Genomic DNA, 16,116 nt, shown 5'->3' on the forward strand with positions numbered 1-16,116 from the left:
ATTACATGTTTCTGATGCGCTGGAAAGTTCAAGAGAGAGTTGGGCGGAGCCGCGCTCCTACATTTATCACCTCGGAGAAATCCATCCCCTTCCTGTTCACTGGGCCAATCGGGGAATGGATGTTGCACGCGGGAACCCTCGGTTTTTTGTCCTTTGTTTGGGAGAACGTGCCCCTCGTGGTACAGGGGTGTGTTCAAGGAGGGTGTGAAGTTTAACAGTTTGAATCTTCAATGGCGGTAAAACCTATTAAAAATACACTTTACTTTATATCTCTGTGCATATTCAGATAGCCCGTTCCATGAGCATTTTAGAGGTGTCAAACACATCAAATGAAAGTCAAAGGAAAAATACAGAGGTATTTAATATGCATAAAGAAGGTATTTCTAATGTCTATTTATGCCGTGGCCAAACAAAGATATTTCACTGTGACATGGGGAAAAACACATATACATTTAACAAAATATATTCAATGGTTTTTATGTCTTTACCCAACAGAAATGTCCGTCTCTTTGTTCAGAGACATTCTGCGACATTCCGATGGGTTATAAAGTCTCGTAACAGGAGCTTCACTCGTGTGTTGGGGGAGGGAAGGGCTCGTGTGTGTGTGTGTGTGTTACATTCAGTCTTTTTGGGTCTTTAGCAGGATGTATTTAGTTATTCAGATTCACCCTTTTAGCCCAGTCCTTACAAGTACATAACTAAGGTTTTTAGAAGTAAGGCCAAGGTTTGACCACACTGTTTCCCAGTCTGGGTGGAATCCTAACCAAGAAAGTTCCAAATCCCATGTTGATAGTATCTTTAAAGGCTTATGAAAACTACTGAGTAAAGAATTATAGACTGCTGTGACCGCCCCTCTAGCATCTTTGACAGGATCAATCCAGCTAAACATTGGGTGGTCAGTCAAAACAGAATTCCATGGCACGCCATAAGCTTTCATAGCAGATCGCAACCTCATGTACAAGAAAAAAGAAAAGCCAGGTAGGCTGTATTCTGCTTGGATATTCTGGAATGTGCGCAAACCAGTCCCGTCAAAAATATTGGAAAAAATAAAAACCCCTTTAGACGACCACAAAGGGTAAACAAAAGGTTGTTGATCAGATAAGAAGTGAGCATTGTTCCATAGAGGAGATTGCTGAGAGAATTTCTTTGAATGGGCTATTGCTTTTCAGCACTGTACCATGCAGCTAAAGTGGATGAAATAACCAAATTTATAGCGCGAGTTGCGATGTCCTATACCTGTGAAGGACAGATCTTGAAGTCTACGGGGAAGTACAATAACTGATTCTATGCTTCTCCATGGCACTTTACTGTCTTTGTCCGTCCATGTTCGCATAGCTCTAATCTGGAATGCCCAGTAATAAATCTGAAAATTAGGGAGGCCAAGGCCACCTTCTAATTTTGTGCGCTGCAAAACAGAAAAACGTATTCTGGGTTGTCTGCCATTCCATATAAATCTAGATACTTCAGAGTTTAACTCTTTAAAATATTTGGGAGGTGGTGTGAATGGGATCATAAAAAACAAGAAGTTCAGGTGTGGTAGAATATTCATCTTGACTGTACTGATTCTGGCTTGCATTGAGATCTGAAGGTTAGTCCATCTTTGAACATCAAGGTTTTTTTTTTCTGGCTGAGTTCACTGACATTTAATTGGATGATTCTTGACAGAGAATCCGTTATTTTGATTCCTAGGTATGTGAAGGATTTAGTGAGCACAATATTGTTAGGAAGGGAAATGTGGTGAGAGATATTGTTAAGTGCCATTAAGGAGGATTTATCCCAATTTATCATGTATCCAGACATGCTGCTGAAGTGGTGGAATAACTTTAAGACATTAGGTATAGAGTTTTTTAAGTCTGAAAGGTACAAAATGATGTCATCCGCATACAACGATATGTAATGTTGAGAACCGAGTAAAGTAATTGGAGCAATAGCTTGGCTTTATCTGAGAGCTTGGGCTAATGGTTCCAGTGAAAGTGCAAAAAAAAGTGGTGATAGGGGACAGCCTTGACGACAACCCCTCTGTAATGGAAAGGGTAGAGACTGATAAGTGCCTGTTGAAATAGAAGCTATTGGGTTACTATAAAGAGTTTGAATGGCATATATGAATTTAGGACCGAAACCAAAATGTTTCCGTACTGTCCATAGAAAGTCCCATTCAAGTCTGTCAAAAGCTTTGAGCGTGTCAAGGGAAAAAAACTGCGCAAGTGTAGTATATGTGTGAGAATGTTCAATGATGTGCAATAAACGTTGCATATTGTCTGCGGCCAGCCGGCCTCTAAGATATCCGGTTTGGTCTAAATGAATCAAAGTATCCATGAAGGGCTCCATCCGGGAAACCAAGGCTTTTGCCAGAATTTTGACATCACTATTAATTAAAGATATTGGACGTTAACTAAAACAATTCAACGGATCTTTATTTTTCTTATGTAACAAAATGATAAGCGCTATGTTCTGGTCCCAATGAAGCATACCATGTTTAATAGCATAATTCATAGAATTCAAGATTAAGGGCCCAACAACATCCCAAACAGCCAGGTAGAGCTCCGGGGAAATTCCATCGGGGCGGGGGGATTTCCCTTTTTTAAGAGATTTGGCCGCATTATGAAATTCCTCCAACATTAGATGTTCTTCTAATCTAGAAGGTCTCTGTCCTCTTCTGGTAAGATAGGCAGGTTCAAGTTCAATTAAATGTTTTGCATGTATGTCTGTCAAGAACCACCTCTGAAGAATACAGTGTGGAATAAAATGCTTTAAAGGTGTTATTAATAGCCCTAGGATCTGTAACTATTTTGCCATCACTGTTTCGTAACATATCGATATTTGCTTTGGACTCGGTTTCCTTTAACCTCAATGCAAGCAGATGGCTAGTTCTATCTGAATGAAAATAATATTTTTGCTTAATTCTGTGAATAAAGAACTCGGTTTTGGACATTGACAGGCTATTGTATTCTTTTTTCAACAGTAACAAATTCTGAGCAGCCTCTTCCGAGAAAGACTGGGTCTGCTGATGCTCCAAAGACCTTATTTCTTGTTCAAGATAATCAAAGCGTTTATTTTTAAGACGCTTGGCCTTTGAGGAAAAGGCAATGCAGTTCCCTCGTAGATAGCATTTAGTAACTTCCCATAACACCTGAGGGTTTGAGCAATGATCCGTATTAATTTCCAAGAATTCTGTAAGCCCAGATCTGAGTTGGTCCAGAAATGTAGCATCATACAGCAGGGAGTCGTTAAAGCGCCATACGGGATTTAGCATGAGCTGTAGCAGGTGTGATATTACAAATAATGGGAGAGTGATCTGAAATCAAGATAGGCAATATGACAATATTGGATATATACTGAAGCAAGGGGGCACTAACCAGGATATAATCAATTCTTGAAAAGGATTTGTGCCTAGGAGAATAGAATGCGTAGCCCTTCGTATGGCGATTGTGTATGCGCCATGGGTCAATTAGATTTAACTCTGTAATGAACCTATTTAGAGAGGATGTAGACATTGCACTAGAGGGGTTACAACTAGATGAGCGATCAAGTTGAGGATGAATTGAGGCATTGAAATCTCCCCCTGTGACGACATCCAGATCACTAAATTGTAGTAGTTTTCCACAGATATTATTCAGAAAATGTTGATCAGGCTCGTTCGGAGCGTAGATGGATACCAGCAGGAGTTTGGAATGATTTAGTGTTACAGCCGCATACGCAAAACGGCCAAGGTCATCTCCTCCTAGTAAGTCTATGGTTAAATGTAGTGACCTCTTTGCAAGTATCAGCACACCTTTGGATTTATTAGGGGCGCACGAGTATGACAGTAACTTGTAGTTTTTATTTTGGAAGACGGTGCTTTCTGACAGTATAGTGTCCCCATCACTATACTGGGGAGTTAGGACCCAGACCACAGGGTGAGCACCCTCTGCTGGCCTGACTAACACCTCTTCCAGCAGCTACCTGGTTTTCCTAGTTTTAAAATCCAGGTACTGACCAGGCTCAACTCTGCTTAGCTTTAATGGACAACCAGTGTTGGGCGACAGGGTAATAGCTGCTGGCTATGTATACTCATCTTGGCCTTTAGATCTTGATCATTATCAACACCTCTGTGCCTTTAGGAATCACAAATGGCCCTTTTTGTAATGGAAGAGAGGGTTAGGAAACTCAATTTTAAACCCTACAATCGTTTAGGGGTAAATGCATTAAGAATGATTTGCACATGCTGTTTGCATTGGTTTAGTGCCACTATTATTCACTTTTCTTAAAAATGTGAAAATGTGCTCGATACCACACATCTGGATGTACTGTACACCTTATAACGCTCTTCTCCATCATTTGATGAATGACTGCTCTCCTGATCAATAGAAAATGAAATCTCTTTTTCTTTAGCAAAGCTGATTGTGGCAGGCAAAAAGCGCAGTTATTTTTAAATAGCATACATAGTAATTTTTAGTTTAGCACAATTTATAATCCTAATTTACATAGAAAGGAATGTGCTGAAAAGAATGACAATTATCTAATTTGAATCCGCACATCGCAGTGCTATTCCAGCACAGTCAGCACCTGATTAAACTGAACTCTGGGTGGTTAGTGAATAAGACATAGGCTTTTGAGTTGAAATAGTGGACGCAACATTTAAGAAAGTGAAGTGAGGTGAAGGCCAAGAATGGCAACCAATACTCGGAATTTGTCCTCTGCATTTAACCCATCCAAGTTAGTGCACACACATAAGGAGCAGTGAGTAGTGAACACACACACTGCAAACCGTTGACACACACCCGGAGCAGTGGGCAGCCATTCACTGCGGCGCCCAGGGAGCGATTGGGGGTTAGGTGCCTTGCTCAAGGGCACCTCAGTTGTTTCTTGCCACTATTGAGAATCGAACCTCGGCCTTCGGGTTACAAGTCCGACTCTCTAACCATTAGGCCACAACTGCCCCAAAGTGATGATGGCTATCCATAACCATCCAAAAAGTAAGGGATAATCCACGGCTAGCCATGCATTAAAATCCTTTAATGCATGGCTAGCCGTGGATTATCCCGCTTATACCTCGGTTATTTGCCAAGTTAATTTACAATGTAATTTTTTTAACAGACGTGTAAAAATGACGGTTATTTTCTTAAGTTACGGCTCGTTAGTTCTAGCACTCCGTCCGCTTTAAATAAAGTAGAGCCATCGGATTGCTTTTATTTGAATGAATTAACACATTTATTTAAATTCATTATTAAAAGAGAGAGACAGAGAACTGAAAGAGAAGAAAGAGAGAGAGAGAGAGAGAGAGAGAGAGAGAGAGAGAGAGAGAGAGAGAGAGAGAGAGAGAGAGAGAGAGAGAGAGAGAGAGAGAGAGAGAGAGAGAGAGAGATATGCGTGCGCGAGTTACCTATGAGCGTCTCTTCTTTAAAGTCTACAGTCCCCTCGTTGCTTAAGCATAGGCCTATAGCTAACTTAATGATTCATGGATTTATTAAAATTATTTATGAATGATAGGCAACACTGACAGTGACAAGGCAAGCTTTATTTGAACTAATCATGTCATTTATTTAAATGAATTAGCTGTATTTCAAACCAAACTTTTCTTACGCGGATGATGAACGCTGGTGTCGTTTCCATTTTTCCTGTAGAGCTTTAAAACTGATTTAAAGACGGCATTGCTTGACTTGAAGTCTTTATCCCTTATGATGTTGTATTTTGTAATGTGACGGTTTATACCTGCTCTGAGACGCATCAAACTTGCAACACTGTATTCGCGTCCAGCGGTAGACTGAACAGAGGCATAAAACTCCCGAAATGTCTCATTTAAAAGAGAAGCAGAGTACCGTTAGGTCTCGAAATCACAATTGTTCTGTCTTTGGCGCAAGTCACTGAAAGTGTTAACTGCCCATTTAGTTGTCTTTTTCGTATTGACCTCATCTTTGTCGTCTTCGATCTTATCTAGCTCTGTCTTTTACCTCAAAAAAAAAAAAAAAGCCTAAAACGTATCTAAGTAATATACAGTAGTAGCCTATTTCGTTGTCACCCTGCCTCTCCAAACAACACATTCTCATCCCAAGGCGTCATCTAACTGACACTTTTGACCATGCGTCAACATGCCGACGCACATGGTACCCCTTAACGTCAATATGAGACGCTCATCCTCGGGCGTCATCTGACTGACGCTTTTGCGTCTAAATCCGAGGCACATGACACCCTTTAGCGTCAGTTAGATGACGCTTCCGTTATGGGTAGGTTTAGGTCTGGGGTAGGGTTAGGGTTAGGGTTAGACCACTAGGCGCGTCTCATATTGACGCTTAAGGGGTACCATGTGCGTCGGCATGTTGACGCATGGTCAAAAGCGTCAGTTAGATGACGCCTTGGGATGAGAATGGGCTGCTCCAAATGCATAACTGACATTAACAAAATGCAATAATGCAGTAACAGCTGAAAAAGTACTTGGGTGTGTGTTTTATTTTATATTTACCGGTCAATAATGCAATCGCTGCTGTCTGTCCCATAGAAGAACATGACAGCCCGCGTATGTTTTGTAACTATTGGGGCTTACATGAACCACGTGACAGCCATCGCGAGCGATCAAAGAGCGTCGCAACTCATTCTCTCTATGGCTCTGAGCCTACCTAACGTTTTCATATGTGTCTCTCTCTCTCTCTCTCTCTCTCTCTCTCACGCTTTTGCAAGTGTAACTCTGTTACTATGGTTACCAATGTTTATAGTAGCGGATTAATTTCGAACTGTAATCAAACTGACTGGAACTACCTGTGCATTAAACGGTTTTACTGCACACCTTCCAGCCAATCAGAATCGAGTATTTAAACAGGCCGTGGTATAAGATATTATAACCCACCCCAGATGTACCATGCTGTATGATGTATGATTAAGAGAGAATAGTTAAGCAGATGTGGCACAGTTTCATGTGCTTGAAATGGCCACGACCCTAATGAGAATGAAGTGAAAGATATGTTTCAGTGTCTACGCAGATGCTCGTCATTAGCCCTTCATGCTGCTCATTAAGTCACTCCTCTCTTTTTAGTCGGTGAGTGCCGTGGCAACCTAGAGACCACCTGTGCCAGAGAACCATCAATGCTGCATCAACGGCAGCTATTGAGCTTTGTGTGTTGTTCTGGAATACTCCATCGTCATGGTGACATGACGTGGCGGTGGATTATGGCAGAGCTCTGCTGTGGAGCCGTTTGGGAGATTGAGAGGTTTAGAGAATCAGGGGGAAATTAGTGTCTGTGTGTTTTCTGATCCCATTTATTTTAGCTTCCCTAACTGTCACTCAATGGAAAAAGAAAAAGAAAGAGGAACAGCAAAGACACTGGTGTCTGTCTTTATCATATTAATTCTCATTACCCATAGTATACTCACTATAACACATGGCCTCTAATGGCTTATTGCTTCATTCACATAATTAACATTCATTATAACCAAGTCACATCAAGTTTATGCATTTAACTACTTCAAAAAAAAAAGGAAGGAATATTTTTTTTGAGGAGACACTAGCTCCTTTGCTTCCTAGAGATAATGGCCCAGATTCACACACACACATAGCTATTTTTACCTGTTCAGATAATAGGTTAGAACCACTCGCTGCTATTTATAAAACAGCTCTGATTACCATTGGATTACTCAGAGCGTGCTTCGTCACAACTCTAGTACGTCAGTGCATCGCTGAGACTCAATAGGAGTTCCTCTCTGATTTTATCACCCCTGCTGCTTCAGCTGTGATCCCATTCTCATGGACTAAAAGATCTCTGTCCCATGTGTCAGTTTCTCGCTCGCTCTGTCATCTCCTCTCTTCTGAAAGCACTTCAGCCTCTCTGCTCTTCTCTAAGACCAGTGGAATCAGTCTGTGTTTACAAGTAATTCGGTGGAGGTTTCAGTAGTGTTTCACTAATCCTCATCACTTGTTCTCATGAAATCTCCCTACAAAGACATTCCCTCAAAAGATAATGTGAAGGTGGAGAACACTATGGCTTATGTAAATTATGTGAAATTACAATCAGCAAATTACAAACAGCCATCCAGCCATATCAAGCCATACAAGGTGTATATGACTATCTTCTTTTAGACAAACACAATCGGAGATATATTTAAAAAATATTCTGGCTCTTCTCAGCTTTATAAAGGGAGTGAATGGGGGCCGAGATTTTGAAGCCCAAAAAAATGCATCCATCCATCCAACCCATCCATCATAAAAGTAATCCATATGGCTCCAGGAGGTTAATAAAGGCCGTCTGAGGCGAAGCGTTGCGTTTGTGTAAGAAAAAAAATCCATATTTAAAACTTTATTAGCTATAATACACTAGCTTCCGGCACATGAACGTATGGATACTGCACAAGTCGACTTGCGGCACAAGAATAACCCCTGACGCGATGTATGAGGTAGGAAGTAGGAGTATCGTAAGCAGATGCCTTTCGCGGTTTAAACAAATAGGGCTGGGTAACAAACTCAAGCTCCTCTTCTCTTTACATTTTACATTTACATTTAGTCATTTAGCAGACGCTTTTATCCAAAGCGACTTACAACTGAGGACTAAACCAAGCGAGTCATCGTGAATAAACAAAAAAAAAACAACGCAAGAGGTGCTCAAAATACAAAGTTCAGACATTGCTCGGAGTAGCATAAGCCAGATAAGCAAGGATTTAAAGGAAAAGGAAATAATTTTTTTTTTTTTTTTTTTTTACGTTAAGTGCTCATGGAAGAGATGAGTTTTCAGTTGTCTTTTGAATGCTGTCAGGGAAACTGCATTCCGGATTCTCTTCTCTTATATCGAAATCCTCTGACATTTCTCTTTAAAAATTTCTTGTTTTAGACTTTTAATTTGTGACCAGTGTTTTGTTTCGCTCTATCCTTTGCACTTCCGTGTTCTTCATTGCGTCATGCGTCAGGACATGGGTTACTCTTCCACCGCAAATCGCTGCGTACGTCCGTCTGCCGGAAGCTAGTTATTAAAGCTAATCAAGTTTTAAATATGGATATTATTCTTACAAAAACGCATCTCTTCTCTTCAGAAGGCCTTTGTTAACCCCTGGAGCAGTATGGATTCTATTTTTTATGATGGATGGATGCATTTTTTTGGGCTTCAAAATCTTGCCCCCAATTCACTCCCATTATAAAGCTTCTAAGAGCCAGGATATTTTTAAATATCTCTCCGATTGTGTTCATCTGAAAGAAGATAGTCATATACACATTGGATGGCTTGATGGTGAGTAAATTATGGTATGAATTTAATTTTTGGGTGAACTATCCATTTAAATAAATGGCTCTATCAGCAGGCACAATTTGTTTCCCCCTTACTGTTATGACCATTTTTTCAATTATTTTTATGGAAAAAATACACTTTTTTGCTGTTTATTGTATAGTACAAAAAAGAATTGCCAGGAAGCTGAAGGGGTGGATAGATAATAGATATAAAATGACACAAGGTATTGAAACTCATTGCCCCCAACAGTGCAACCGTGCCGAAGCATGAGTAATATCCACCAGGCCAAGTCTCTGATAAAAGACATTTGTCCATCAGGATATACTGGTACCCTTATTGGAGTCTCTCTCAATGTGTGTGTGTGTGTGTGTGTGTGTGTGTATGTCTCTTGAATGTGTGTGTACATGCAATGTTCTTTATCAGAAAATCTGTGTTAAAATACACTGTTCTGAAGTCTGAAAGTCGGGGAGCAGCCCATAGTATTATAGTGAGTAGCTTCCTTCCTCTGTGTCTGCATGTGCTGGAACAATACAGAGCAGCTGCCTATTGAATCCACCCATTATCAATTCAAAAACACACTAATTATTATCTGTTCAAACAGCTTATACCGAACAAGACCATATTTTTTAATTTTCTGAAGAATTGACACTTTCCTGCGCAAAACTTGCTACTGCTTTGCCAAGGAGTTGTGTTTGGTTGCCAGGGCATTGCAATGCGGTTGCTAGGGTGTTCTGACTGGGTGTTAGCACTCTGCTATGCGATTGCTTGAGTGTTTTGAGAGGTTGCTGTGTGATTGCTTCTAATATTACATTTATGATTTTTTCATTCATGTTTTTTTTTTATCTGCCAGTCAAAAACTCCAGATTGCACTCCTCTCCTTAACAAGCCACATGATTCAATGCTTGAGTATAACACAGATTAATAGAACAAAATGACTAAAATTGAAAGTAAAATTAAAAGGGGAAAAAAAAGCTAATTCAACATATTATGTATTATAATAGTATATAAATAGTCCTATAACAATAACACCGTTGTATAGGGATGCACAATATAACAGTACCATATCGGTTACACACACTTCTATTAGATTTCTGAATTTATTGTATCAATCAATATTATGGATATTTAGTTGTGCAGCTCATTTCCCCTACTTTTACATTTAGATTAACTTGGCTGTAATCTAACGCTCACTTAAAGTAAATCAAAGTTAAACACAAATAATTTAATAACATTTTAATATTTAGCAAATCAATTTATTTTTCATATTGTACATTATGAAGTTGTGATGTCTAAATTTCAGACAAAACCATATAGATTTTTAATATGAAAATATATCAATAGAAAAATGTAAATTCTTAGTACATTCTAAATACATGACCATTTATTAATATAACATTAATATAAAAAATAATCATCAAATATTGGTAAAATTGTAATATCGGTGCATTCCTACCGCGGTGAGTTATGTGCCAAAGCTTAACTAAACAAGATTATTTCTCTAAATACATGGTATTAATTCACAATATTTTGCATATATTCTTAAAAGTATATTTTCATATAATATTTTCATATATTTGAAAAAAAAAATGATAGAAGCTATAATTCATTGCAACATTCTCCGGAAAATATGTGTTGTGTTTGTGTATGCATTCATGTGAGACAAAAAGAAAAGGAGAATGGAACAGACATTGTGACTCACAAACACAAGGACAAAGAGTTTAATCAAGCCAATTAACAGGCAAAATAACAATAGTAATTTCTCCTGAACAATAAAACCAAAAATGCACAGCCAGCCAGGAGACCAAGACAAATTGCTTAAAGTCCCCCTGTGGTGAAAATCAAGCTTTTAATGTTGTTTATGTCTATGTGATGTTTTTAATATGCTTTGAAACAAACCATTTGCAAATTCATAAATCAACATCGTTGCTGAGTATTTTCTCCTTAAAGGGGTCATATAATGGTACATGCACTTTTTCAAGTTGATTGTACCGAAATGTGTGCTGGCAGTGCCTGTACACAACCATCATATAATGATAAAAATCTATCCAGTGTTTTTGTTTTAATCTCCTCATATGTTTTCCCCTGCCTTAAATTGAGCCGTTTGACCGTGTGACGTCACACGGTCGGACGCCCCTCCCGCGATTGTTGATTGACGGCAGCGTTTCAACACAGACCAGCACTGAGTGAGCTGTCATCATAGTCCGCTATTGTTGATACACTGGAGCAGAATGGCGTCTAAGCGATTGTGGTGTTCTGTTCTTGGGTGTAATAACGAACACAGCAGTCATTTTGATGTTCCTAAATCCGAACCGCTGAAGACGCAGTGGCTGAGTTTTGTTTTCGAAGGGAATATTCCCCACGAGCAACGTCAATGCTTTCATGTTTGCGCGAATCATTTCTCACCAGACTGCTTTATAAATGAGGGTCAGTATAAAGCTGGTTTTGCTAAGAAGCTGCTCCTGAAAAAAGAATCGGTACCAACTATTCATGTCCCTCCTGCACCTCCAGAAGAAGTGAGTGTAAAGTTGTATTAACCTTTATATTAATCTTTGCAAATCGCTTGCACGCTTCACGATGAATGCGGCTAAGGTTTACACTCAGGGTACATTACGGCATGTTTTCTATGTACGACGTTCTCAATATAATTCATAATCCCACGTTTATAATGAACAACGGGTTATGGTTATTGTGTTATTCCACCTGAGTACGTATAACGTTACATCCGTAAGTTAAACACATAGCGTTCGTACATCTCACTAAGTTACTCTACCCTGCCAGTACACAAAGATAGATCAAAGTGACATTACGTTAACCAACCATTCAGAAACGTCCTGTTCGAGCCTAAATTGTCGAACTTCTTTGCGGCCGTCATCTTGTTCCGGGTTTGACTCCGGTACAAATTGATGTTGCACAGATGTGTCCTCAGAAACTCCATTCTTTCTCCAAAATATACCCTCAACTGTTGTCAAGGCAACACTCCACTTGCATTGTGTCAAAACGCCCACAGTAAAGAGGGGCGGAGTGAGCGAAGCTCATTATCATTTAAAGGCATATGCACTGAAACGGCGTGCTGAAAATAGAGCTGTTTTGACCAGGTAAAATGAGTGTTTTCTTACAATACTAATGAGAATTTTTAATTAAAGTATATTACAAACTTTTCATTTAGACCCTAATGAATCAAATTAACTTGTATAAAAATGGCATTATATGACCCCTTTAAAACTGCAGAGAACCAAAGAAAGACTCAAAAACACGGTTTGAAATTGCTGGTGTTTCTAATGTCACAAACAACCTTGTAACCAATCACGTCAACGTGTGATCATCAACGAGTGGATCTCTGAGCTGGTGTGAGTGAGTGGAGGCGGAGCTAATTTGCATATTCATAGAACAATGAATACTTAATGAGACAAGGGTGTAGTTATTCAAGCGATAGTATGGCATGAAGACATTTTTTTCAAGGAAACAACATTTAAATATGTAATTTTGGTGCTCAAAGATGCGAATCTCACCAGCATCCAGTGGATTTGAATAGCATCAGTCCAGCGTTTACGCAGCATAAAATAATGAGACTTTCTTTCAAAATTCTCCCTCCACATCATCACCTTTAATGGGTTCTTTTGTTTGACCGTTTAACAAATGCATTTACCAAGCAGCAGAGGTCCTTTTACTAACACACACACATACCTTGAATTGTTAACAAGGTTTTAGCTGTAACACATGACTCTGTCCTAAAACCGTGACATGATGTCATTCATTCACATCCACAGTCTGACTAATAGTACTAATACTTCCCACAGCATACAGTATCTAGAGGGGACAAATGAGCAGAAGAGAGACAGAGAGGGATGGAAACGTTGAAGAGTGTGGCATATTTCTCTCATGCACACTCTTGTGCGATTTTAACCTCTCTGTCTCTTTGAGTTCTTCAAAACGGCTGCCTCGGCACACTGATAACAGCCTGAAATACAGCGTGACAATGACGTTTCACTGTCAAGCTTCATCAGAAAAACACACTCGAATAGTAACACCTTCAAACTCCATCATAAACTAATATAAAAGCTTGTGTCTAAACCATGCATTTTTTATGTGTTAGGACTCATTATAAAATAGAGGAGCAATTAAAATAATCTACAATGTCATCCAGCAAGCCCTTTGCATGAAAATACACTCGTCAGTGTATACAAGGCCACTAATGATCAATTAACACATCCACTTTAAGTAGACAAATAACAAATTACACAGAAATTAGCATTTCCCTAATGAAACAGGAAAGATAATGAATCAAAATTAACAACACAATGTGGAAATGATAAATAAACATGACCCTATATATGCAGTATATATAAAAAAGAAATATCAGCACAGTGAAAAAAACTAACCAGTGAATCAAAACTTTTCTGTCATTTAAAATACCTTAAACTGGGGTTCAGAATAGTATACTAGAAAATTACCATTAAATGCCACAAATACTGTATGCTGCAGTCATGTTCAATGTCATTTCAAATTCTGTGCTATTACACCATATACCTTACTTTACTCAAACAGTTTTTCAAGTATAAAATGGGGATTTGATTGATTTAGATTTGTTACATTGAAGAAATATAGAAATAATGCATGTGCATAACTTGTTTTCTCTTAAGTTTTTTATAACGATTTTATATATTATAATTCAAAGGGTTACTGAGGTAAATTGTCTAGTCCAATTACGTCTGTCTCAAGGCTGTGCCATCACTAGGGATGTGCTACTACTAATGTGTTTTTATCAAACATAGATTATGCAACCATCTATCAACTAGTCTAAAAGTAAACAAACCCCTGGAAGACAACCAAAAAACAGTATGTGCATATGCGATCCCAATGTGAATCAAACAGTCAAATCCTATTCTGAATGGTGCTGAAATATATATATATATATATATATATATATGCAATGTGCTTGCCTTGCATTATGATCAATGTTGAAAAAACTTAAGCATTCACTTCATTACCGTTAGCCACCACAATATTAAGGTTTTTTTTTTTTTCTAAACAAAATACTCCCACACCTCATTTTTCCAGTGAATATTCCTCTGACTCCGCTGTCAATGAAAACGCATGCAAGGCCTGAAGTGAAAAGAAAATGACATTGTTTTCTGCACCAGTTATCCAATTTTCTAAATAACGTATTATTGTTAAAACGTAACATTAACATGTCATTAACAATATTTGAACGTAGCCTTTGTAAAAATATAAAGCAAAACATAAATGTGTAAAACTATTTTTTAGATGTAATAGACTATTTCCAATGTACTAGTCTTGCACATCCCTAGAAATCACACTTTCACCGCTCCAATCTTGTTTTTGTTGGAAGGGGAATATCCAAATACACCACAAGACAGTGCCACAACTCATGTCAATTAGGCCGATTATGGCAAAAGCAAAGGTCACTATAAAAAACAGCAAAAAAAAAAAAAACCTTTAAATACAACATTACAAAAAACATTACAAACAACAAATGCTCAACAGTCGCCCGACCTCTTTTCCATATCAAATGACGCTTCTCCCTGAGGTCAGGATTGATCAATCTAATCTAATCCCTGTCCGACTTCCGAGCACCGTTCCAGTCATTATTTTCAAGTAGGAGGTGGGAAAATTTCTTCTGTCCCTTATTAACATCAGCCATAAGTTCACTTCCAACTTTTCCAGTGGAAACTCATATGGCAATAACTCTTCATATGGTTTCCAATCACTAGTAGTAAACTTCTGAAACCTTGACATTGACATTACTAGATCACCACACATTACTGTCATTCATAATCACACAAGAACATTCAACACTGTGTAAGTGAAAGCTTACATCCAAACATCACTGCCTACATAATCAATCACAACAGTACACACCTATTGCAGCTGTCAAAATCAAAGCAGACTCACCATACACAATGGTCACCATGGAGACAGGCATGACCAGAAGTCCCAGAAGCATATCTGCTACTGCCAGTGACATGAGAAAGTAATTGGTGGCATTTTGCAGTTTTCGTTCCAGATTGACAGCCAAGATTACTAGAATGTTTCCAGAAACCGTAACAATGACCACAATCAAAATCAGCAGTGCAACCCAGTTTTTCCGAACTAACTCCTCTTTACTCGTCTCGCCGTTGCACCTTAGCCATGACAGTGGTTCTTTCCTTTCACTGGAAGTGCCGATGATGGATAGATTGGGCAGGAGAGATTCTTCTGTATCAGCCCAACTTCTGTTACAGCCAAACGTACTGTTACGGACCACATTACCCAGCATGATGTCCGTGTCCGGTGTCCAGGTGTCTGGGTCAAAGGGCATCAGGTTCGAAGAGGTGAAGATGCTTTTGGACACAGGTTTTGAAATGTTGGCATGCAAGTTCATAATGTCCCTTATTAACACTGATAGACTGTCAAAAACAAGTTCAGTTAGAGGTGATGTATCCTTCTTTTCTTCATGGCATCTTTCATACAGCCACGAGTCCAGAGGTTTGCTTCATTCTGTCCAGTTTGAAAACACTCCTGAAGTCTTCCTGCTACTCTTTTACTGTCACCAAAAAGCCTGAAAACTGGAAATGTAAGGTGTATAGATAAAACGTGGTTTCCATAATCCGTGCATTTCAGAACGCGCAGTCTTCTTGTTCCCCTCTGTTCTCGTTGTCAGATTTTATGAGCTGGATGACCTGCTAGTTGAGCACATGCTCTCTCTCTCTCTCTCTCTCTCTCTCTCTCTCTCTCTCTCTCTCTCTCTCTCTCTCTCTCTCTCTCTCTCTCTCTCTCTCTCGCGTGCTCCCTCTCTCTGCTCTCTCTGGCTGTGTGTGAGCTAGCAGAGTCTGGTCCTCCTCAAGTCAGTGATCATTCTGTTCAATCCAGCTGTGCTGAGAGAGTGAGGGAGAGAGAGAGAGAGAGAGAGAGAGAGAGAGAGAGAGAGAGAGAG

At 39.2% G+C, this 16,116-nt stretch overlaps 1 protein-coding gene across 1 annotated transcript in view; it reads right to left on the reverse strand.

Annotated features, from left to right (window-relative positions):
* htr2aa (5-hydroxytryptamine (serotonin) receptor 2A, genome duplicate a) overlaps positions 1–15,655 on the reverse strand; it is a 36,204-nt gene extending 20,549 nt beyond the window's left edge. The window contains exon 1 of the mRNA XM_056252022.1: positions 15,096–15,655. Within this exon, the coding sequence (XP_056107997.1) occupies positions 15,096–15,564 (469 nt within the window). The 5' untranslated portion in view covers positions 15,565–15,655. The remainder of the gene's footprint in view (positions 1–15,095) is intronic.
* Positions 15,656–16,116: the final 461 nt, after the last annotated feature.

The sequence above is a fragment of the Rhinichthys klamathensis genome, unplaced genomic scaffold, assembly GCF_029890125.1.
Source record: "Rhinichthys klamathensis goyatoka isolate OS25496 unplaced genomic scaffold, OSU_Roscu_1.1 h1tg000090l_1, whole genome shotgun sequence".
Lineage (NCBI taxonomy): Eukaryota > Metazoa > Chordata > Actinopteri > Cypriniformes > Leuciscidae > Rhinichthys > Rhinichthys klamathensis.